The sequence below is a fragment of the Calliopsis andreniformis genome, chromosome 5, assembly GCF_051401765.1.
Source record: "Calliopsis andreniformis isolate RMS-2024a chromosome 5, iyCalAndr_principal, whole genome shotgun sequence".
In the NCBI taxonomy this organism is placed as follows: Eukaryota; Metazoa; Arthropoda; class Insecta; order Hymenoptera; family Andrenidae; genus Calliopsis; species Calliopsis andreniformis.
The window spans coordinates 19282844-19308472 of NC_135066.1; the positions used below are offsets into that span (position 1 = coordinate 19282844).

Sequence of the window (25629 nt, forward strand, 5' to 3'; positions counted from 1 at the left end):
TAACGTTAAATTACTTAAATGATATAGAACATTATATTTAACAATTTATCTAATCATTTCTGTTCTTAACTAAAAAACTTTAAAAATATCACTTGCATCCCTTTGCAATTCCTTTTTACATGTAAAAATTTTATTGAATTTACAACAGAAGGCTTTTCAATTTAAACTTTTATAAGACTTAAACTTTATAAGACAAGAAGCTATTTGGTTCTAATATTTTTTACCACTCAAATTTGCAAAAAAATTAAAGCGTCATGCGTCCTCAATGTAACCTTTTTATTAGACGCAAAATTGTATGTTACATTACAAATTCACGGTCAATACTGGATATAAGAAAGTAGTCGGTAACTACTTTCACCTATTTTGTATATATCATACATCAAATTGCGTTCTAACACAAACTTGCCAAACATTTTATTAATTATTATTGTACAAAGACTTTACAAACTTAGTATTTCGCTTAATTTTCCACATATTCACTTTTATTTGCGGTTCTCCATCCATTCTACTACTTTGCTTCGTGCATGTTTAATAGCGACGATCGTCTGAGTTTCAAGGTTGCTCGACACATATATAGCCGCAATACATCTACGCAAATTATACATCGAATGAATCACGTGAAGTTCAGCATGCTCCGATACATATGTTGCGTCGCACCAACAGCACGCGCCCGTGAATTAAATCCAACAGTCACCGTGCTCTACGTTCCAAACTCTGATTACCTTTCCGAAAACGTCACTCTCGTATGTAATATAATATTTGCTAACTTCTTCAGCTATGTTTGTCTATAACGAGTTTTAATATTGTAGCAAGCTTAAACATCGTAATTACATAAATTGGTTTAGCCTAGATTATTATCATATAAGTAAATAAATATTAACTTATTTGATTTTTAATTCACTTCTCCTGTTTATATTTTCTGTGTTATATAAGCGGTTATATAACGAAATATACTACATGTGGAACGGACAATTTTTACTCGTCTCGGTGAGTACTATAAGGTCTTAAAGTCCCAGACCTCATTCTTTAACTTTCTATACTTATAATTACGAGATAGTGCGCCACGTTATGATAAGACGTATACGGGGTGTTTCTAAGCATGTAACACATTTTTGCAGAATAGGTTCTACATACATAGACAATGAAGAACGTTCATATGAATATATGTTTGAAAATGCTTAGGGTTTTAGTTATACCTGCGCTATTTTGTATTGCATATAACGTTGGCTCAAATTCTGTAAAAAGTAAGAAAAACGTGAGACACTTTTGGAGGATAGGTTCTGGATACAAAAACAATGAAAAAAGTTCAAATACATATATGCCTCAATAGGTATAGTATGTTAGTCACATACTATTTGCGTAAAATACTGTCCCACTTCTTGACTGCACGGTGTGCTATCCCATTAGGCTGAATTTTTTACGGTTTAAAAAAATCTAATATAACAGAGCTACTAATGTAAACACACTAATCTTCAGCATAAGAATATTCGACCGACTACAATGTGTGGTAATGGGTACATCATAATATCAGGTTCTATGGTCTATAGTCTATATTAATCTATATGCTATAATAAGGGACAAACGTTCTCGCTCGATATTGACCCAATATTTGCGAGAAAAATTAGAATGTTTATAAAAAAATTTTTTCAACTTCTACTATAACAGTTGTATGAAAACTCAACTTTTTAACTCTTTTTTACCTTTGTTTTTACTCATAAATGATCACTCTTCTTCTGCTATTTTCTTATTATTCAACACTGAATGTTGTAGACAGAAATAGCTTCAGTAATATTCATTTAAACAGAACGGTTTCTGCTAATAGAGTAAAATTACTGTCACTTTATGCATAGAATCTGATGTTACTGCACGTTTTTTTTTATTTACTCACCAAAAGTATATTTTATTCCCTGTCTTTAAATGCTACACAGTTAGTATTAAAAGTGAAATAGCATAAATGCCATGACCCTAACATATCAGTTAAGGATTAAAGATAAAAATTTGTGTGACTTTTAAGGTCCCTATTATCATTTATGAATTTACTAATTTGACAAAAATATTTCGGGAACTATTATTGTCACGTTACTAGCAACTGGTCAAGTACTGTTGCCCCATTTACTATCACTTTTTCCAAAAATTACTACGTAATAATAATAGTACAAGACTTCGATTACGTCATCCACTATTAGTGTCATTATAGTATTTTGAAGATACTTTAAATGCTTGTTTAAATCACTATCTCACAAATAATATTAAATAAAGAAAACTGTATTAAGTGTTTAATTACAATTGTAGGAGCATTTTCTGTGATATCTATATTATTTAAAGAATTAACTGTCATTAATAATTTAACTATGCAGTTATGGATTTTTCTTTAGTGTCGTGTGTTTTCTTTAGTAAGGAAGTCATAATTTTAATTCGGTAATTATTGGGAATCAGGCACTCGTAAAAATATGTTGTCAAGGTTACCATTCTTCCAAGATATTACAAGAGACTTTTTCATCTACAATAATATTGTTATTATCGGTAGAAAAGTCTTCACATCAGTCTACAATCTACACATCAAACCCAAATCAAACTCAAACGCATTTAAGTGGCTGATAGTTACGTTATGCATTTGAGGAATTAATAAAAAACGTAATTATAATTCATATTAAAGTGTACTCTATATTTTTATGTAAGGTACGTGGTTACTACTAGGTTATGCGTGGGGAAATATGGAGTGCATGCTTTACTACTGGGTTATGAGTAGAGAACAGGTGGCTATACATATTTGTTGTTCGACGTAATGGGAAGAATATTTCCATTTGTATAGGGTGAACGAAATAACACAACCACCTCGAATATTTCACTTACATTTTGTAATAGTAAGAAATGACACAGGAAAAAGTTGCTTTATTTGGAAGGGTAAATATTATGGTATGCAAAAAACTTGTCTCAAGTTTATACTTTTCTAGATTTCAAGATCATTACCATTTTTTTATCATCGTTGCATGATAGCCCAGATCAAGGCCGTACCAATGACCTTGGATACAATGACCTTCACGTAATCTTGAATGCGAAAAACTCAAAAATGTTTTGGTGAATAATTTAATAAATACGTAATACAACTACATTATACAAAGCTCCCAAATTGAGAAAATAAACACAGTTATTAATAATATTAGTCCAACCTCTCGGATATTGTTTACAATGTATTTCATGTCTATTGTTATTGATAGTCATAGAAGACACAGTTTAGTTCGCTTACGATCTTCTAAAAAGACAGTGGTAATCATGGATCGTTACAGTAGTGAAAAGAAAACTGAATGCTCTTAATTTACGGTGAATGAATTAATACTGTGAAGGCACAGCAGTTATACGCTGAACAATTCTCAGATAAAAGATATCCATCGCGTTTAAGGCTGTCAATCGTCCGGATTTCCCCAAATTCGTCCTAGTTCCTTGGGCGTCCGAGGACGTCTGGAGAAATTCTTTTCTCACTTTATAGTGATCTGGCTTTTTCATATTGGCATTACCGATGTTGGTTACTTGCTTACCCCTGCCCGGGTTCGTCATGCAATCATCACTTATTCTCCTTTTGCATGTGAGTTGCAAAACGTTGCGATGAATCCCCGGTCAACAAAATAAATTGTTGCAAAATCGAGATTGTAATTTGTATTTAAAGAGAAAAAGGTTAATGACTCAGTATACCCAAACGTAAATATACCTTTAACAGTGACTTGCAAAAAAGTTTCCAATCTTTAAAAAAACAAAACATGATTGGAAAATTCTTTGTAATATATGTGACTCAAAGATTTCTATTGTAAACAAAGATGTTGACCATATTAATGATCAGATAAATACCATGAAGTACAAAATGAGAATGAGATGTCAAGCAGGTATATTAAGCATGAACACATATGTATGTCATAAAATCCAGTCCTGATAATAATGAGTGTATTCGAGCAGTTGAAGGTGCAATAGCTCTTCAAAGGGTGAGTCATCACCCGTCTATCAATTCTTTAGATTGCACTAACGCAATGAACAAAATATTATTTTCCGAATCTGAAACGGCTAAAAATATGATATGTAATCGCACTAAAGCTATAGCGATTGTAAATGATGAGCTAGCTCCTGTATCTATTACTGAACTAATAAATGATTTACAAAATATAGCATCTATAAGCATGTCCACTGACGCTAGCAATCATGGAAATATAAAAAAGGGTGTATGTAACTACAAAACTGCTCGAAATAGAAACCGCAGAAAATGAGACGTGAGATACCATTTTCAAGCTTATTATAAAAAATCTTAATAAATTCAACCTTTCACATAAATGCATAGGATTTAATGAAGACAATAGTAACACAAATTTTGGTGGAAAACAAGGAACAGACATTAACAATGTTTTTTATAAATTAAAATCAGAACTGAAAGCAACTATCGTTGATGCTGGTTGTTCTGCCCATATAATTAATAATGCTATGCAACATAAGTGTGATACATTGCCTCTAGATGTAGAATCCATAATACTGAAAATTTACAATTATTTTTCAGTATATACAGTTAGAACTGAGACTCTGAAAGAATTCTGTTCCAAAGCAGATATCCAGTACAGACAGACATACAATTTCAAAAATCTCTCTTGTGATGATTTTTACAAATTTATCGTTAGCAAGAAACATATCTTAACTGCCATCGGAAAAATTGACAAATACAAGAAGACTGAAACGTAAATGATATTAATATTTCAATTTTATACAAATTTTACCAAATGTTTGTAATGTGTTAATATACATATGTAGGTCCAAAATAGTTTGTAAAATGTTTCCATTTTATTTTATTTTATAATTCATTTTTTTTGATAATTGAAATAACAAAAAATAAATTATATGTTTGTATACTCAGGATGATTGGTTTAAATATTTTTCTTAATTCTATTTTAATAAAGTTTCTAGCAATTACATTGTATTTTTATTTTTTGATCGTACTTGATCGTACTCGTTGATTTAACCTAATGTAAGAACCAGTTAAAAGTGTCCAAGTTTTTAATGGAAATATCCGAGGTTTTGATGCTCTCTGTCCTAGGTTAGTTATTTTACAGATAGCAGACCTAATCGCATCACATGTTAGGACGACTATAATGAATTACAACGTACATTTATTTGAGTAAATTAGGTATTCACTTAGAGTATGCATCCAAAAATGTATTGAAAATGAGGAACAGCATTTTGAACGCATTTTATAATTATATAAGTCGTTATTTTTTGACTCACCAAAATGTTTTTGAATTTTTTGCGTTCAATGTTACGTGAAGGTCGTAGTATGCTAAGTCATTGAATTGGTCTTGACCTGAACTATCATACAACGATAATGAAAATATATCGTCCTTTTTAAAAAAATTGCGGTGACCTTGAAATCTAAAAAAGTGTGACCTTGGGACAAATTTTTGGGGTATATCTGCAGTTTAGTAACTTTGCTCTAAAAGGTTTTATTTTCTTCCGAGTTTGTGAAAGAAGGCTACTTTTCAACATTAGAGAGCGACATGAATTGGGGCGAGGGGGGGGGGGGGGGGGGGGGGGGGGGCTTAGAAAAGTAATATGTTTTTACTAGTTCTCTGTTGAAAAATATAAAATTTTAAAAAATGATTTTGAAGTACATTATAGAGGTCAGGATTCTGAACAACTTTTGTCTGAAGGATAATTATCGTTGGGCTTTAGTTTTTGAGATATTTGTAAAAGTTTTTTATTACTATTCCATTCAACTCTGTATGTGTGTCGTGGACGCGCTACATCAGCAAGAGATAGCATCAAAGCAAATCGCAACAGGTGACAAAAACGCATCGTAGCGACCGACAGGCAGGCGTATACAATGAATCATTAGTGCGTTGCCTGAAACGTAGAAAGATGGAATGCGAACTTGGAAGTGCTGTAAATAATGGATTGTATTAGCTGTATGCGGAAGAATTTGGTATTTTGCGGAATGTGCAGCAACAAAGACGAATTGCTTATGTTTTTTATAAGAGCACAATGTGATTCGTAAAACACTCAACTGCAACTTGTGCACAGATCCAACAGTTTTCAATGATAAAAACGACGAATTGTCACCCAACGAAGAATTGCATTCCCACCTCTCGTTAAACGTAGTATGCCAGTTCGTACTGAATTGCTTATGCCTTAATTCACCGCGTCATAATACATTAAAGTATATGAGTTCGGTATAGTGGGTCGTACCGTCATCGATTGAGGTAATTTTATCAAAAACACCATTTTTCTGAGGTGTCTTGATCACAGTTCACATAAAATTGGCGGACCTAGTAACATAGCTTTTTGCAATATCTCGAAAACTAAAGCCTAAATGTATAACACATTCCAAAATCATCGGAATAGATCCACGTATTGTGCAGTTTTTAAAAATTTTATGTTATGTAACGGAAAATTAGTAAAAACACATTACTTTTCTAAGCTCCCCCGAGTTATATTTCTTTCTAATGTTGAAACATAGCCTTTTTTCAAAAAACGAAAAAACCCATTTAGAGCAAAGCCATTAAACTTAAAATTTACCATTTTTTGTATACCATAATATCTGCCCCTCTAAATCAAGTAACTTTTTCCTCTGTCACTTCTTCCTACTATAAAATGTAAGCGAGATATTCGAGGTGGTCGAGTTATTTCGTTCGCCCAGTATAATATTGATTAGGGGAGAGCGAGGGCAAAAGTAACATTTCTTACATGTGGCGTAGCTGCGAATTACTTTTTAAAGATATGAAAACGAAACATATGCCTTAAGAGAGTATGTTTATTGGTCTACAACTTAACCCAGGTATTAGCCTCATGTGATACATAATCAAAGAGCTATGACAGTTTTCCGCAGTTATTGTCATTGTCACTTTCGCCCTAAAAGGTGAGCACGAGTAACACTAATTGTTTCGAGAAAGATTAAGTTCAAAGTTAACACGTCTATATGGTAAACTACGAGTCGGAAGATTTTGTAATTTTGCAGATATTTTACGGAGAAGCAATAGCAGACAAAAGTCTTGATACATTTTATTATATTCCTTACGGTTTAATTTCTATAAAGCTTTAAAGATCAAAAATGCTTGCGGAAAAGAACGTAGGTAACACACACAAATATGTATATTGTAACCTAAAAGACTGCCGGCAGTCAGCTATTCAAGATTGACCCAGTGATCGGCAGAACAGGAACCGTTTACAACAGGAGCCCCATTGAAGGACTTGCGTCTATGAGGGTTTCAACACGTGTTCAGGGCCTTCCGAAACATACACAACTTTCTCAAACAACCGAATTCTCTAAGTCAGCGGACTCTTTCAGTGTGTTTGTCTCATCAATATGCAAAAGCCACTTTTCGTTTCAGAACATAGTGCTACCTTTAAGGTATCACTACTTCGAAACGAAAGCAAATTGAACACTATGTTATAGGACATTTTGTGATCCAATTGGAGTATCCTACCACCCCTTAAAATACTGAAACGTACACACGTTACACCCTGTATAAGTTGCCTACTGGCTGCTGCGGTATGTTCATAGAAACAATAGATAAACGGTGACATCGAACTTACACACATGCTGTCAATACGTATACATATAGGGTACAATTCGACTGTGTAATATATAAAGTTTTTTGCAAATATCTCGAAAACTAAGTTTCACTGCCTATTATGTGCACAGGAAAAGGTTGTTTAAAATCACTTCCTTTATACCATATATTTGAAAATCACTAAAATCGGTGAGGAACTAGTACATTGTTACGAGCCAAGGGCGAGTGGAGTTCGGCCGCCTTACTGAGGATTGGTTTTTTTTAGTGGAGATTGTTAACAGGAAGGCCCGTGCTTACACACAGGGGTACTGCAGAGGACCAGATAGTGTGAACAGTCCATGTATGGTTAACACGGGGAGTCACAGAATCAGATATACTCATAGAGAGGCCTCTATTTTACTATCTGGGGGTATCTCCGAAGAGTTTTGAAGCGTGGATACCGCCGTGTCAGAGAGACGAGGGCGCCATCAAGGAAAATCTAGAGGATAAGTCTGTGTATTAAACACAGGGGTACCTTTGAGATTGTTAATACGGTATTGTCTCGATGAATGTGAAACTTTCGGGACTGGAGAGTCACATTTATCGTAGAGGCACTACATTCTTTATGGTTTATTGAACGTAGAAAGAGATAGTTAGTCGGCGAGAGTAAGGGACTGAGAGTCGAAGTAATTCGGCCAAAATTAAAGGTTGCGTATTGGTGAAACAATACTAATGCATAAGCAAAAATTTTTTATTTGTGATTCTTTTTTACTGATTCTTGTAATTCTTTTTTACTGATTCTTGTAATTCTTTTTATCATATTCGTCACATTTTTCTGATTAAAATGATACCAAACATAATATAATTTGAGTTATATTTACTTATGCTATACATACAATTCTAGTAAATACGTTTCACGTACGCTTTCCCCATTCCATAACCAGATGTGAGGTGATATACGTGGAGAATAATACTGTATATAGAATAAAATAGTTTGTATTCAGAAAGGTCTGTAGCTTTTACAGAAACAATGCTCATACAAAAACGACTCGACATGTTATTTCACAAAAGCACTTATTATTGTTGGCGTTTTGCCAAAAGCTTCTTTGCTCAGTATGTACATATTGAGACTTTTAACTTTCCGAGGGGTAGTGTGACACAACACAGAGAAAAATTGGGTGTCAGCAACAATTTATTGCATGACCTGCTCAAGGATCTAAGGACCAATTTGACGTTGCAACTACTGTCCGATTTTTTAAAGTTGAGCCCTGGGCGTGCCAGGCGACTGGCGCTTGACTATGAGAGGGACCCAACGCCAGAAGCATATTTCCCGCAATGTTGCCAAATTGTACAGTAGATCGGATCTCTCTTTTTAACTTTAAGAGAAAATTCATCTCTCTCATAGATTCGCTAAAGCAGATTTCTTCGTTTGTAGGTAACTTCAAGCAATAGCGTCCGTACCAAATCGAATACTTACTTACTTTTTCGACAAATGTAAGAGGTTTAGATCATGGCACAATCTTAGGTGGATCTAAATAAAATTGCAAGGTAGTTAAAGACACTATTTAGCTTATATTGAATTTATTTATTACATATAGGACACTGAAACATGACATTTCTGCCTTTTTTCGTAAAATCGTGTTGATTGAAATCACTTCTTTCACTTTATGTGAGAAGAATGAATATTTTAGAATGAAATTTTTACATGTACTTACCTTTCTCATATATATTTACGCAACAATTTATACGTTTGTACAGATTTAATTACAATAAAAACTGTCTGTGACCAAGAAAGAGTGGGTTTAAATAGTAGAACTTGTATGTAGTTAGAAATGACACTATTCAGTCGAGTAGAATACCTGTCGGCAATGTGAACTTGGCCAAATAAGAATTATTAGACAATAGGATAGACTTCTCACGTTAAAGTTAAAAAAAGGGACAATTTTTTTGGCGGTAAAAAACAATGGAAAAAAATATTTTCGCGGAAGTAAATATATAGAAATGATCAGATGGTATTTTGCTATTTTATACAATAAAAATATATTTCTTTTATATAACAGTGATATAAATGTACAAAACTTTGTTTCTCACTGTTTCAGAGATATTTCGACTTCCACTTTTTTTGTTATTTACTGTTTACTACAGGTTCCCTGTTTTTATTTCTGAAGTGTAATACAAATCAATAACGGTGTGTTATTTATATTAATTTAATCCTTAAGCATTATTGGAATAACTGTTACATACGCATATTTGCAATAAATATATTTCTTACTATCTTATGAGGTGACATTTTCTGAGATGTTCGCCATTTCTTCTGTGCGTCACAGACCTCCCTAAATTACCAATAAGATTCGACACTTTTCCTAGCCGCCATAAAAAAGACGTTGAGTGGACCTGTAGGAAACCAAACACGATATCCAGTAAATAAAGACAGAGTATAAGTAAGGTCCCACGACTGAGCAAACGTAGATAATTGGTTAAGACCCATTAAGCAGGGTGCGCGCCCCGTGAGAGAAGTGTCACTCAGGAGCCAGAAGAGCGGCAACATCGCAAGTCAAAGATCTCGGCTATCAAGGTTTAACTCTAGAATATTGAATAGCTCAAATTTTTTTTTACGCACATTGAAAGCATCGCCACAGATATTTCAAGAACAGAGGTCTATACTATTAAAATTAAGCTCTCTGTTTGTGTCACATTTCACAAATTACGACAAGATTGTTGGCGAGAACGCTACAAATTTCCTGTTTATCAGGAATATGTTAACAAAAACTGTATGCAAAAAGAACCAAAAATAAACAATTTTTGCTGTTGCATTAGTATTGTCTCACATGGATATTCGCTCCCGGACCCTATTTACACAGTTCGGTGGTCGAATCTTTGTGCCACCGCATTAATCAATTCACTGGTTCCAAAATTAATTATCTGAGTGGAGGGGATAAACTTTCACATTTCTTGAGAAATAGAGAGACACATAACTTACATTGTAAACACACTCTTAGCAGCGAGAGTATATTGCTTTGGGTTCAATATAATGAGACTCAGATGTTGACTCTTGGTTTTTAAATAAACTAATTGTGATTCAAAATTACAACTTAATATCTATATTGTTACACAAACAATAGGACTTTTACTATATTATATTACCAACACGTTGGCAGTTGTGTGAAATTGTCGCGGAGCTAAGCTACTTTCAGTTTTGACGCTCCGAGAAATGTGTGTCAGAATAAAATAATGCCTAACAGTAGCTAATACATACTATATGATTTTTCTATTTGATCCGTAAGAAACTTAAATCTGAACCTGCTTATGGTGGGAGACAGCGCAATGTGCTAGTGTTAGAGGAACATAGACGTTACCTAACATTTTCGTTAGGATTTTCTGAAAAACTATTATATAAAGTAGATTCATGCAAAGGGTTCTTATCTTTGCATCCAGTGCATTCCAGCTTTCAGGAAGAGTTAAAAAGGTCACGTAGACGTAAGACGCATACGTAACAAAGTTGAGAATTTGACTGAGGTTTTGCTTACTTTATGTCTTCATTGTTTTCTTGCAAATATGTGCACATTGAACTTTCATTTGAACAAAAGTGACATGTTATTCCCCATAGTCACGTGTTACTTTTGTACTAATTCACGTTTTTCAGAATAAAAATATTATATTCTACAAATTACAAAAGACTTATTGAAAACAAATACAGGAACTTATAAAGACATTATCTAAGAACGCTCGGGCAAATGATTGACTCAATGTTCGTACTTTAATTATAAATATCAACAGCAAAAATTAAAAGAACAGAAACTTATCTGGATGATCTAAATACACAAATTCAGCTTGACTACTTGCGATTGGTATTACTGCCCAGGTCCGATTGAAATAAAAAATACATTATTATACACATGTAATTGCATAAAAGAAATTTTCTGAAAATATTTGTGGAAAAAGGAGTAGACTTGATATTTTCATCCCTGGTCTCCCCTATAATATTTAGCAATAAATTGAAAATACAAATTGTAATTTACTTATTTGTTAATAATTAGCCATAATTTAAGTAAAAGTCTTTTAAAAAATGCATACATAAATAGTATTCAAAGTAAATAATTTCAAAAATATTTTTTCGTATATTTCAGGAACTAAGGTCAAGTGGTAATAACATGTATACGGAAAAATTGTTTGAAATGACCTTGATAATATATTCCAAGGTCATAAAAATTGGTGACGTATATCTGATCCCCAATAATTATTTTTCATTCTTCTAATCAACTTAAGATTTTTTAATAATCTGATAGAAATGACTGACACAAAAAAATTAAGTAGATGGTACTTAATAAAAATTAAATATGCTAAATTTTTTTATTTGATTTTATACAGTTTATTCATTACTTTATGGAAAATAGCTTAGCGTGACTGTACATTATACATTCATAGGTATCTGTTATCGAGTCTATTACCCTATCTATTTTTCTATGTAAGATTACTGTTTAAAAACTGGGTGTGGAAGTACTTTGTTGACTCACTGTATGTGAGTATAGCACAGTCATACGGTGAACTTGGCTTAAACAAAGCCAGTAGATCGCCTGCGCAACTTACACGTACGATGTGGCCTCACGGTATGTTATGCTTGGCGTTCCAGTTTAAGTCGTTCTGCGGCACGATGTGGAACTGCGTATTTCCTCGCACTGTTCGACGACGATTGTTGTGATTAAACACCGGCCGAGTCGTTCTCCCATCGCCTCGATTACTCAAATCTCCTTATTATTTTTTCATTTTGAGAGCGAATTTACTCAACCGCTTGGAGCCTAGGACAATCTTCGTAAAATAAGAAAAAGTGTCTAAAGAGTTATAAATTGATAAGTGACAGTGTAGGACTCGCTTGTGAAAACTGAGCCAATTTATAAGCATTGCATAACGTAAAACGCGTGGAAGGTGTGTTAAAACAACTTTTTCAAATACGTGTTTCTTGTTTATATTGCATTTTTTAACATAGGACTTATGATTGAGAATGACAGATCTGACGCATTTTGTTTTTGAATATGTTCATTTCGAAATCTTCCGAACTTTGTTATATTAGATATTGTGTCATAAGGATAGTTTTGATGCAGGAAGAAGGATGTATGTCTGTAAGTTTAAAAGGTAGATCTAGACGTTGAGTTTTCGAGTCAGGAATTAATTGATTGTATAATACGCATGACTTGAGAAACATATTTATGTTAATTGTGTTGAAAAATTATCATCCATGTATAATGTGACAAAAATTATCGTTAAACATTATTATCATCTTTTCACCTTTGAAGAATGATAATTTATATGTAAAACTATTGTTATTAACATTATGCAATAACGCCTTAAATAAGCAAAATACAATGTAGGTACATGCAAATAATAAACAGAAACGTATAAATAAAAATATGTGGAACGTATCTGTAGCATCAGTGCAGTTTTTAAGAATATCGATTGTTTAAAGAATCATGTTGAGATATAAGTATTAATAATCAAAGAAAAAGAACGTTAAATTACGTTTACGAAAATCTAAATAACGTATAATTTAAATTTATTTAAAAGAAATTGATATACTTGATGATAATCGTACATAAACTTGGTCAGTTTCAAAATTTTTTTTGAATGATTTAACGAATTATGAAAAAAAAAAATAGAAAAGACAGACTTAAAACATATTATTTCCCATTAATGACCGTCCAGTTGTTAAAATTACGTTAATAATTAAACGTCTGACAAATGAAGAAGGTCTTTGACTTTTGGAGCAAAATCTATAAAAAAAACTCTTATGAACGTGATTAAAATCATTCTCAATTATATTTTTCAACTGACTCATAAAACACGAGGCTCTATTTTAACGTAATTTAATACTTAGTTAGTATTACTAGCACATAGATATGCCTTTAGAGAATATTTATCTTCAACTTTATAATAAATGAATTAAACAAAGTTTAAAATTCACAGAATTTTACAAAATTCCTTTACAATTACAAAATTCTGTAATAACGTTAAAATTCAAACATATAAAACGTGTTTTAAAATTGATATTTCCAACTTTACACTCCTCCACGTGCACTTGTTTCTAGATTAGGGGTTCCATTTCCCTTGATATCGATGTTTATCGCATTACTGACTGCCTTTTGGGATTGATGTGTTTAATGAGAGAAAGTTAACGTCGTGAGGTGGAAAGCAATTGATCGCCAACAATAGTTAACTAAAAATTTATCAAACTGGGCGACGGCAAAGGAAAACATCGTAGGGTTAGAATGGCAGACGATAGTCAACAGGATCAGCATGTCTCCAAAGGACACAAGATAACGAGGCAGTTACCATTTATGTTGAAAATCTTGGAAGTTGTAAGTGGCTCTTAATAACTACAAAACATTAATTAAATATCATGCTAATAACTAGATGTGAATGTACCAGTAGTTGCACTTCAAGACACTTATTTTACAAATTGAAAAAATATATCGCGCATGTATTTCAAAGACGACACGAAAAATGCGATTTTTGAGTTAGTAAACATTTAAATAAACACACTTCTATTTATAGTAAAAATTTTACTGATAGAACTTTAAAATTTGAAAGTCTATTCAAAGAACTTCTCAAATAAATAACTACGAACTATTTCAAATAATGTAGACCAAATCATTTTATTACGAGTAACGGGTAACGAGTGACGAATAACGACTGACGAATAACGACTAACGAGTAACGAGTAACGAGTGACTACTAACGAGTAATTTCTACATATTAACGAATTATACGTATAAGATAACTTTTTATTAGATAATAGTATTCCTTTTAACAATTTTATTTTAGTATGTAATTTTTTGTAAACTCACAAATAGTTTCTCGTTTCTTCTAAAAAACATACATTTTTTTTTTAGTTGTATTGCTCTTGAAATACGTATCACAGAAACCTTCATAACATCTATTTTTATACTTCAACAAGCTGCAAAAGGATGTAATTTTGACAAATATGACATTAACTTAAACTAAAAATAATTCCATTATTCGGGATTTCGCACACACATTGGATGCAAATTTTGCAGGTCAAAGTTTCCAAAAGTACTTTTCTAGTTTTCATTTCTTGTAATCATTTAAAAGCATTTTCTCAATGCTTTAAGCAATTATAAATATTAAGTAACTTTCCTAAAAAATGTAGTTGAAAAAGTGAAAAAATAGTGTCGAGATGTATAGCTTGGCCAAAACAAGGATATAGCGTGCCTACCGTGTCCTCAAACTAATATTGTTTTCTAACTAATGTTGAATTAAATTGAAGAAATATATTAATTAACATTAGATTTATATCTCAGAATTTATCATAATAATATACGAACTTACAACTAATGTTACAATTTATTATGACAATATAATATGTCTTTGTATCTCATGCCGTGTCGAGTCATTGCTTTTTACTTGCATTTGCATCACACGAAAAGGTAGTCTGTTGCAGTATTGGTCCATCCTAGTGTTTACTGCGAACCTTCTTGCTACACATATTTCGATGTCTACCATCATTATGAATTACATGCATTTTCAAACATTTGTCATTTGTGCATGTCTTTAGAAATAGATATGCGGTATCTTAAGTAGTTCTAGTGTTAAAAAAAAATAAATGTCAGTGAAAAGTGTTGTTAACAAAGTGTCCTTTGCGTTTACATGTTCCCTAATTACAAAATTAAAAAATCTGTCATATTTTTTCTGTTAGGTCCTGGCTGTGTTCGCAATTGGATTGATTGTTGATCCACTGAACTCTTTCCACAGAAACTTGGTCAGATCGAAGTTCAAACTGGACGATGCAGCAATAATTTACATCAGCATTGCCGGTTACATTATAATTAACACACTTTTCATCGTTTGTCATTTTCTCGGCGATCGCATACCGAAGAGAACGGTAAGTCGAAGGCTATTTTCATTTAAAAAGAAACAAAAATCGCAAAATGCAGCAAGAAAACTTATAGTTAATGGGTTCTGATTTTATACTGTAATTTTATACGGGGTTCTGATTTTATACTGTGTTATTAGTTAGAAAATATGTACTTTTGGGTTTTTAGGTTGAGAAGTATTAATTACTTTTTTCTGTTTATATAAGTAAAAGAAACAATTTTTTTTATTGATGTAGATGCATTCCCATTTAAAAATAGAAATTAAAATATTTACTTAATTACTACAAATATCAATGTAAGAAAAGTTATGAAACCATCAATGAATTTCAATAAATGTTAAGTACTTTGTTTTGTAATATTACATTAGAGCAGACCTGTTTCAAAATTTGTTCATTCAGAGATTAAAGTGTCTGCTTTTGCTCTCCTAATTAGAACAACACGCAATGTGAGTTGCTTTGTCAAAAGCAAGAAGGTGGGGATTACTATAGTCTACCGGGTTAAGTGTAGAACAGAGTAATCTATTTACTCATAACTCATACTATACGCAACACAACGACCCCCACTTTTTCACGGTTACTATAGTACAGCGGCCACCACTGAAGACTGCTTTTCGTAGCGGGAACAATCTATAGGCAGGCCTGCATTCGAGTATTAAATATCGAAGCAAGGACGTTAAATAGCTCTTGTTTCACTTATACATGTATATCCACCTCGTGATTTCATCATTGATTTTCCAATTCTAGGCACCCAGACTATTCATTTTTATATTGTGTCACATGTTATACAGGGTAACTTACATACCCTTATAACTTTTAGAATATGCATTATACGACAAAATTTTGTATACAAAACTTGTATGGTTTGAAGCCTCCAAATTGTAGATTCAAAGTTATCACAGACTTCTGCAAGACAGGGGTATTTATGTGACAAGGTTTATTAACACGATAAGAGTTATCATGATCCACAATTATCTAACGTGTTCATGATTCAGTGTTGAAATTACAATTAGTGTTCCTGCGTAATTATCAGTATGGTAAAAGTAAAAATTAAATTTAATAATACTGAAACTATTAATAAATAATTATAAGGTTGAATCTTCAACATTATGCGAAGTAAATTTTCAAGAAACAAAACGAAATTACACGTTAACTATTAGGCTTAAGGGTAATAAAGATTAACACTTTATTTACTAAAAATTCGACATTCTTCCATATTTTCGTATAAAAGATATAGCATTCTATAAAAAAAAAAAAAAAAAAACCTTCAAATCTCCGACACGCCTACACCTATAAAAAAAGTGGACACATTGCATAATATGACCCTCCAAAACATGCAACTTTTGTACATAAAATTTTTTCGTACAACGCACACTTCAGAAGCTATAGAGATATGCAAGTTGGACGGACCACCCTGCATTTTTCCATTGTCTTTGTAGAATTTCTTTGAATTTTTACAACTCTGGAATGTCAGAACGAAATATAACGAAAACACAGCTCATAATTATTTAGCAAATCACTACAAATTTTCCATAAAGAAAAGTTAATAAGAAAAGGTTCTGCAATAAAAATTGAACAATACATTTATTTTAGCAACACAAAATTTCAAGAAAGCCACTCGAGATTTTAATACAATGTAATAAAAATAGAATTATATCTTAGTAACATTTTTGCAAGAAATAAGAATATATTTGGCTCATAGCATATTGCTATAATTAGAATTTGAATTATATGCTCTACCTAACAATAATAAATTAATGAAGTGACACGATCACTTGATCGCGTGACGATCGCGAAAGTATGGCAAATTCACTGACAAGGCCGAGTTTCCGTTATATTGTTACTTTCTGGTAAAAGATTAATATAGTTATAGCTTACACAATTGAGGCGTCGCTGACGAGAAGCACGCATTGGATAATTAACAGATGCGTCATGTTCTTCATACGTGCACTCCTCGTGCATTACTCCTCCTTTTTTCTTATTTATGTACTATTACTGTCTTGTATTTGTGCAAGTTAACGGTTGCTTGTAAGAATGAGTGTCACAGTACTCGCAAAGTGAGCCTTCAATTCAGACAAAGGAAACTTTGGAACTTGATTCTACGTTTCTAATTATTATTTGTTTCACAAATTCAGTAAGTTTTTATCTGAGGAAAGAGAGTTAAAGAATATATGTGAAATTCTATCTTTTGGAATTATATTTTCTTCGTGAATTGTTGTTTAAGAAAAGAGCAATGAAACATTTCTTGTTAAATGAGAGTTTAAAATGTAAATCAAATTATTATTCGGATAACAAATGAATTTTAAATGCTCAAATAAAAATTGAAAGTGACAGCATTGTCGTATTTGAAATTATATTCTTTGTACTTGTACTTTTTAACTCATTTCTAAGTACACTTTTTAACAATCTTTCGAAACGTAACTAAATTTTTACTGATATCTACTTATTAATATACCTACTAAAAACTGAACTATACGTGTATATTTTTCAAGGTACTTCCGATAGTAATTTTGACCCAAAACTCAGAAAATGAATATTCTAGGAGCATTATTACGTTTCTCCTTTTCGCTTTTTTTTTCTTTTTATATTTGATTATTTCCACCTCAAACCTTGAATAAAGATCTATAAATTGATTTTCTACAGATTTTCAATTACTAACAGAATGTATAATATCCTCTAAGTGTGTTTCATGTTCATATTCCTTCGAAAAAGTGGTACTTTATTAACATAATGAAGTGCTCAAGATTACCTGATGAAGGTCTGCTTGTTTTTCTTAACGCATACATAAATGACAAGAGAAACATCGATCCATCTATTAAGATTTTCTCAATAATCTTATCTCACAGCATCTCACAACATTTGACAATAAGTTTAATAGGGGCCTTCCAGTCACGAAACTAAACAATTTAATGTTTCTGTTTACATGCGACAATCTCAACATCAGCATTATAAAAATTTATCCAAAATCGATATTGTTGTTTACAGTGACCTACGAATTTATTCAAATACTAAACCGAAACAATGTTGACCTTTGAATTATTGTAACTTCCTGAAGAGAAATCATACACTAATTTTCCTAATGCCATTTTAACGGGCGAATCCTCTACTTTCACATTCCTATATTGAAATGCTAGAAAGATGTTTCTACACCCAAAAGCAATTAAGAAAATCAAGATAGTCTTTCTCTAAAAATTGTGAAAATTCAAACGTCTCAAATTTCTTTAAAATTACCATGCAACTGTTCGATGAACCTGTCCAATGTGTGACGCCCTCGCCAATTTGAATGACCTTCAAATATATTATAAAGGACAACATTCTAAATAACTTTTTCCTATGCATATATTAGGCGGTCGACTTTAGTTTCCGAGATACTTGCGAAAATCCGCCGCTACTACTCATTGAATTTCGTCTTCACATATACGTGCGTGACAACGTATGCGTAGCGCAGCTTGAACACTTGGCTGTTCTTTCCGAGAACACAGCGCGGCGCGACGCAATACAGCTGACAAAATTGCATATAAGTGGTGTATTCGTTAAAAATATATCTTAGAAAGACAATTACATTTCACAGCGATTAAAGAGCTTGATCTGAATTAGGTCTGGGTTAGCGGTAAATATGCAGATTAGGGTACGACACGAACAAGTTGCTACCTGAAGTACTCTAAATATACTGAAAGTTATACCTCGTCAGTCGTTTCTCTGTGACACGCTTCACACGCAAAATATATAACACTCCTCCATTCCATGGCAGACTACCGAGTGTAGACAGTATTTTCCAAGTTGAACCCTTACTTTCCGAGTAAACCCCCGTGCGCGGCACTGCCCCGGAGCCCCAGCCTTGCAATTTTTCACGAATATATCTCGGAAGCTAAAGCCGACCGCCTAATATATGCATAGGAAAAAGTTGTTTAGAATGTTGTCTTTTATAACATATTTCAAGTTCATCGAAATCGGCGAGGACGTTACACATCGATAGGTTGACCAAGTGGTTGGTACAGACAGAGAAGTGGCGATTCTACATGAAAAACAGTCAGAAATATACAATAACATTTTCTGATATCGGGCGTCGTTTTCGAGAAAATGAACTATGAATTTTACTCGGTGACGAGGGTATCGTAATGAAGCCTACATATTTTAGAGATAAATGTGGAAAAGGGAACGTTTCTCTTTCTTTTCTCTTTGCCCCATGTATCCTTTAAATACCCAAAACTGTACTTACGTACACCTATACTTGTTCGTAATTCAGATCCAATTTCTGCGAAGCATGATATTAAACATTTTTATTTGATATTTCCGACTTAATTTTTTCATGTAGAATCACAACCTTTTCGCTTGTACCGGCATATCTGGAACACCCTATAAGTGTTCTTGCTGTATTTAGCAAGTTTATTTTAGCAGTTTAAGCTATTCTTAAACTATAACCTAACTGTATTTTTGGTTTCCAATATCAACTTACTGGGTATCTAATTTTTTATTTTTATTACGAGGAACCACGGTCCTCTGAGGATCTGCATCAATCTCAGATACTGTATGTCTATTCAATACAGACGAGATTTAGATTCAGCAGCACAAAATCTATAGAAACAACACTTATTTTTTCGTATGGGAAAATTTGAATGTAGAATTGCGACATACATATGTCTTTTTTGTCTTAAGCTACGTTTTCACTGAAGCAACAATCAAAACTTTTTGTAGTTGTTCTAGGTATCTTAAAAAAATTATCGCTTGTTGTCGAATGTTTCTTCAGATTTCTTCGTTGCTTTGTTGTTGTTGCTAGCAACAAATGTCGCAGCTTATTGTTTGTTTCTATTCGGAGCGTCAAAAATCAGAGAAATTGTGTCCTTTAAATGCTACTGTTAAAAATAAACAAATTTTATGTACTTACTTTGACTTTTCATTAAAAAAGCATTGAAGATTAAAATGAAGTTTCAACAGTAGAATTTAACAGAAATAGAACGGTGTGCAAGAATTACAACTTCCAATTGTAGCAACCTATCACACAAGTATTACAATATTTGATAACTATGCGTTTGAAAAGTGTGACAGAATCCATTATAACTGTTATTTTTAAGCAAACACGTTATAAAATATGTACACGAATGTGTTCTATTTCAGTCCGATTAGAATTCATTACTTATCAACATTCAAGTTCTTGTACGTGTCAGTTTATCAACTACCTATTTTGCGACGTTTATGCTAGTTTTACGATTGGCAGTCATAGTATCGAGACCTCGATATTTCGAAAAGCGCGATAATTGTTGTCGCACCGTACTGATAACAAGCAGAATAATTACTGACTATGTAAGTACGTTGAACTATGGCCTCATTTGAACGAGTATGTAAGTTTTAAAACAGGGCCTTTTTCGTTATAATCACATTATATGTTTAATCATTATATACTGAATGCCTATATTAACTAGCAACTTAAACTAACAAATTTTTGGTTAGGAAACACTGTAGGTAAGTGATTCCCGTCGAGGACAATTTGGGTTTGGATCCAAAAACCAAAGAGTATTAGGTTTGTCACTATTTACCGCTCTTTGCGAATGTAAAAGTTATCACATTCTGAGTCGTCTAATTTTTAATATAATAGTGTAAAAATAATATTAAATTTATACCTAGTTCCGAGTTGAAAAATGTAATAGGTTGTTAATATTTTCTGACTCTAGTATATTTTAAATCCTTGAGTGCTTTTTACAACATTAAGTCCCATCTGTACGTTATTCGCAGCGGTTCCGAAGTTATGAGGTTTTCTTCGTGTTTGATTTGCTCTCTTTCAAAATTTAACATCTAAACGAGCACACTGGAATTAATTCGAGCAAGCAATATTGGTAGAAATGTTATATTATCATAATTTTTCCCCGTAAATGTAAGTAATGCAAATATATTCAAATAAAGATGTCCATGGATAAAGAAAAATTCATTTTTGACGATATTTTCCAAAAAACTGATCAATAAGGTGATAAAAAGTATGACTTCATACACTCTGACTCTGGGGACGACATTATGCATTAGCAAATATATAAACACTACATAAGCAAATTACAAATGTTTGTAATAGCGCCTGCTAGATAGTTGAATTCTTCTGATGGAAATGAAACTGTGCACGATTTTATATTGATGGAAATAAGCAGTATATACATATACATATGTACAGTATAGATTAGACTAAAGCCTAGGCGCACACAGCTGACAATCTTGTGGGTGCAACTAAAGCCAGATTACAGACTGAATAATTCTTTTTCTATCGAAAGAAAATTCTAAAATTCTACTCAGTCTGTAATTAGTCTTTAGTTAAATCGGCTTATCGATCGAATTATCGACTATATTGCTTGATGAAATTCCTTTTTCCTCCTCGTATTGTCTGAAACGCCAAGTCCACAAAAGTCTGAGAAATCGATATCGATTGATTGTTGATCTGAGGGAAGAGGATCTTCCTCATCACTTTGTAACGACGGTGGAGGATGCACCCTGATCACCTTGTACGGTGGTAGGGGAAACTTCCTAGCCATCCTCGTGACGGTAGTAGGAAGTCTTTCTGGTCGAAGATCGCGGAAAGTTCGAGGAGGAAGAAACGGTACTCCGGATTAGCGCCTACGGTTCCGCGCGTGTATTCCGTAGATGTCCAGTTTATGGTCATATTGTCTCGCAAGTCAGTAGAAAAAATCCATATTCCATATCCATATGTATTACGTATATGTAATATGTACATATAAGTGTTTAAAATTACAGGCCCTATTCCACCATTCTCTATAAAGCGCGTAGTAGGTCTCAATATTTCAATATCAGTTCACCATTTTCTATAGATTATTCTTTATATTGCTGTTTGTTCAACTAATTCGTAACTATACGAAGTGTTAATAATAAATACACTGGCAAGTTGTTGATAATGACTAAATTACAGTAGCTTAAGACGAAAAGAAGTATAAAGATTTTTCGTACTGCCTATAAAACATGTAAATTTTTCCAAAAAGAACGACATACAAGTTTCTTAACACATTACTTACCAGATGTCTACTAATAAGGTAAGATCTACCAGTAAGTAATGTGTTAAGAAGCAGGACGATATGTCTCAGTGTCAAATAACCGATTTCATCTTTTTAGTAATTGCCAAAAGTGTCCATGTAATCTCTAATTTACTTTGCAAACAGTTTCTACAATATATATTTGCTTTGATAAAATTCTAGAAAAACTATTTCGTCATCGATTTTGATGACGTTGAAATACGTTGTCAAAGGGTGGCTTGCAGAATTGTTTAGAGAAATTTTTTTAGATAACTCCAAGAAAGTTATATCAAAGTAACTAGTCAAATATCCTTATAAATCGAGGGCTGACTGGTCGCGTTATTTGAAAATTTGTAACAAAGAAGACGATATTTCCAATAAAGTAATTTCGATCATTTCGAATAAAACCTCAGAATACTTTTTGTTATAATACATATTGTATTAATAAATTCTGATCAGTTAGAAGGCTCAGATTAACAGAACTAGTTGTAAGTAAGCAGTATTGTTACTATCACCTTTTCTCTTATCTTTCAAGCAATAGAAGGGACATGACTCCGATTAGCTACATACATGGTAGCCAAAAGTTTAGAGACTGGATGCAATTTTCCTACTATATAGAATCTCCTTTCGTTTTGTGTTTTTTTACAATCATACAAAACATTTGTTACAAAATTGATAGTATTAGATACATACAAATATCCATGGCATATATTCTGATGAATATTTACTCAAGTACACAAACTCCCCTATGGTAGTTGTTGTTACAACTTTATATGACGGTCCACCACACAGAAGATTTAATTTTAAAAAACAAAAAATTAACATTAACCCAGATACTGCTCTATCTTCTGAAGATATAAAAAACTATTAAATTCGTAACCTAGTCAAATCATCAAATTTAACTGTACCACATACAATGTATAGAATTTTGTCACTAGTAGGTCCGTTTACACGGACGCTCCGATCCAACGGTTTGACATACCGCTCCAGAGTGGTACGCCGAGGCGCAAGTTTAGACGGTATACTCATAGCGCGTGATGCAAAAATATTCAACATTCCCAGTCCACACGCCAGACTGTAGGTTTGGATTAAACAATTCAAAACCTGAAACATGTGAATCCAGATTGCGCTCCATGCACCTCTAGAAGGCCGAGCATTTACATTGACAGTTTCGGCCTGTATGTTTAGAGTAGGCGTTTTAAAACTGTCGAAACAATTGTCCGTGTAAGCGGGCCTAATAACCGTCTTGTTGGTGGGATGTTAAATCTTTATATAAAGTGAAAAAAAGAAATGGAGGAATAGGAGACAGATCAGTCTGACTGCATTGTGAAATAAGTGGTCGAAAATTATTACACATATTCCTCTGCTCTGATTTCAGCTAATAATTTTCGCGTCGGTGGGAGCGCTTCTCCATGTCGTCGCTGGAAGTGTGATCGTCTACAACTGGAGGAAGATTATGGGTAATTCCTATAACAACAACGAATTCTATCCCAGCAAACAATATATGGACATGTTAATATCGGGAGCAGTGTTCACATTCTTGAATGCGCTAGTTTTCGTCCTGGAAATCTTTTTCACCATAAGGAATTCGACAAAGACTACTCAATGAAGAAAAAAGGCGAAGTTCTGATTTTCAACAAGAAAAACATATGTTAACACATTCGCAATCATTAATATAAAATTATATTTTTATACGGATTGTTGCTAGTCAACTGTTTCGTGAAACGATTTTAGGAACCGTTTTTAATTGTTTTGTACAATAATAAGCTATTAGCAGAGTAAACTTTGCTCTGCGTAGTAGTACACTTATGAAAAATATTACCCAATAATAATCAGGTCTTAATAAAATGTGGCACGTATGTAAAACACTGAAAAATATTAGACATTTTATTATAGTTGCTCATACTCATGCTTAGGGAGTGAAAACGGACCTCGAAATCAGATGTGAAAGATTTCTTGAAAATTAATGGAGTTAGACAAAAGTAAATATAGATTTTCCCTCTTGCTTTTATGCAGAATTGCAAAGTATGTAAATACTATCATATGTTATACGCTTGTTTTTTGCAATAATGACATCTAAACAAATTTATCGATTTTTAATTATAGAAGAAACAATTTTTACTCTAAATGACGATATTCTTATTTTCCTACAAACTATGAACTTTAAGTTATATTATTATTGTAACAAACAAGGGATATGTTGAATGAAGATGATCGATAGTATACAGTGATTCACAAAATTTTCGGAATATTATTGAATATACACTTCCAAATTCTAAAATTATTATACTTTTTGTACTAAAATTAATACTTTGACTGCCTCACTATATTCAATAAATGATTTTATTTTATTTTTATACACATACTAATTCCATAGAGTTTCTTTTTTTTCTATATAGTGCATACAACTGTTGTCACTATTATTTGTAGGTGTCATTCGTAATCACATAAATTAATATCACGTTGCAATCAAAGTGTTACCAAGACAGTAAAATTTTTAAATAAATGTATCAAAGCATGTATGTATGTATCAAATCTTTTCACATTTCTGAAGAAGAAAGAATATGGTACAAGAGCTGAAATACATTTGAAAATTGTTGACAAGAAAAGAAAAAAAATGCAAAAAAGTTCACCGAATGTGTTCCAATATACACAACAAGGTTATATACGAACTTATAGTAATATGTAATAAAATTAAATGTAAAATAATCATAATACTATAATATTCCGTCCACAGAGTAAAAAATGTATACAATCAAAAGCCAAATATTAAAACTAAATGTACAAGGCTCAGTGGTTTAATATTAATAATGCTACTAAACTTAGTTTATTGATGTGCGACTAGAATAGTATGTTTGTACTAGTACTTTTAGAAAGTGTACAAATTCAGTATAAGTTGAATTATATACTAAAACATTAGATTTTATAAATTATTAATTTGTACATAAAAAACTTTGCACTTTAAATACACGACTATATTTACTAATTAAATAGACTTTCATATGGGAAATACTTTGGGTAAATATAGTAATTAGGTATAGATATTTTTAATTCAAACTAATATCCAAAGATTTTTTAATTACTTGTCCTATTTGTATTTTAAAGAAATGTTAAGTCCACTAAACAACGTGAATTTTTATTAACCTTTTGCAGTACAAATTACCTCGGCAAAATCCGGGCCAAAATTGTGGGAAAAATCATTCCCATTAATAATACCATGAGTCTA

The 25629-nt window shown here is 32.5% G+C and overlaps 2 protein-coding genes across 4 annotated transcripts in view; one reads left to right on the plus strand and one right to left on the minus strand.

Annotated features, from left to right (window-relative positions):
* The window catches only part of Adsl (adenylosuccinate lyase), a 114540-nt gene that overhangs the window by 50081 nt on the left and 38830 nt on the right, over positions 1–25629 (minus strand). The window lies entirely within an intron of this gene.
* Positions 973–24925, plus strand: LOC143179124 (uncharacterized). 3 transcript variants are annotated; one of them, XM_076378182.1, is made up of 4 exons: positions 973–987; positions 13598–13867; positions 15226–15411; positions 23782–24925. In XM_076378182.1, the coding sequence occupies exons 2-4, from the start codon at positions 13778–13780 to the stop codon at positions 24010–24012; spliced, it is 507 nt and encodes a 168-aa protein (XP_076234297.1). In that variant the 5' UTR covers positions 973–987; positions 13598–13777; the 3' UTR covers positions 24013–24925. The 3 variants fall into 3 exon arrangements, with proteins under 3 accessions (XP_076234297.1, XP_076234295.1, XP_076234296.1); XM_076378180.1 differs by lacking the exon at positions 973–987 and adding an exon at positions 12146–12440; XM_076378181.1 differs by lacking the exon at positions 973–987 and adding an exon at positions 12148–12440 and having other exon boundaries at positions 13603–13867.

What these genes read in the sequence shown, in the direction of transcription:
- LOC143179124 (XM_076378182.1), top strand. Translation starts at nt 13,778, where the DNA reads ATGGCAGACGATAGTCAACAGGATCAGCATGTCTCCAAAGGACACAAG. An exon ending in TGTTGAAAATCTTGGAAGTT is followed by an intron (nt 13,868 to 15,225) that starts GTAAGTGGCTCT and finishes TTTTTCTGTTAG; the next exon opens with GTCCTGGCTGTGTTCGCAAT. An exon ending in ATCGCATACCGAAGAGAACG is followed by an intron (nt 15,412 to 23,781) that starts GTAAGTCGAAGG and finishes CTCTGATTTCAG; the next exon opens with CTAATAATTTTCGCGTCGGT.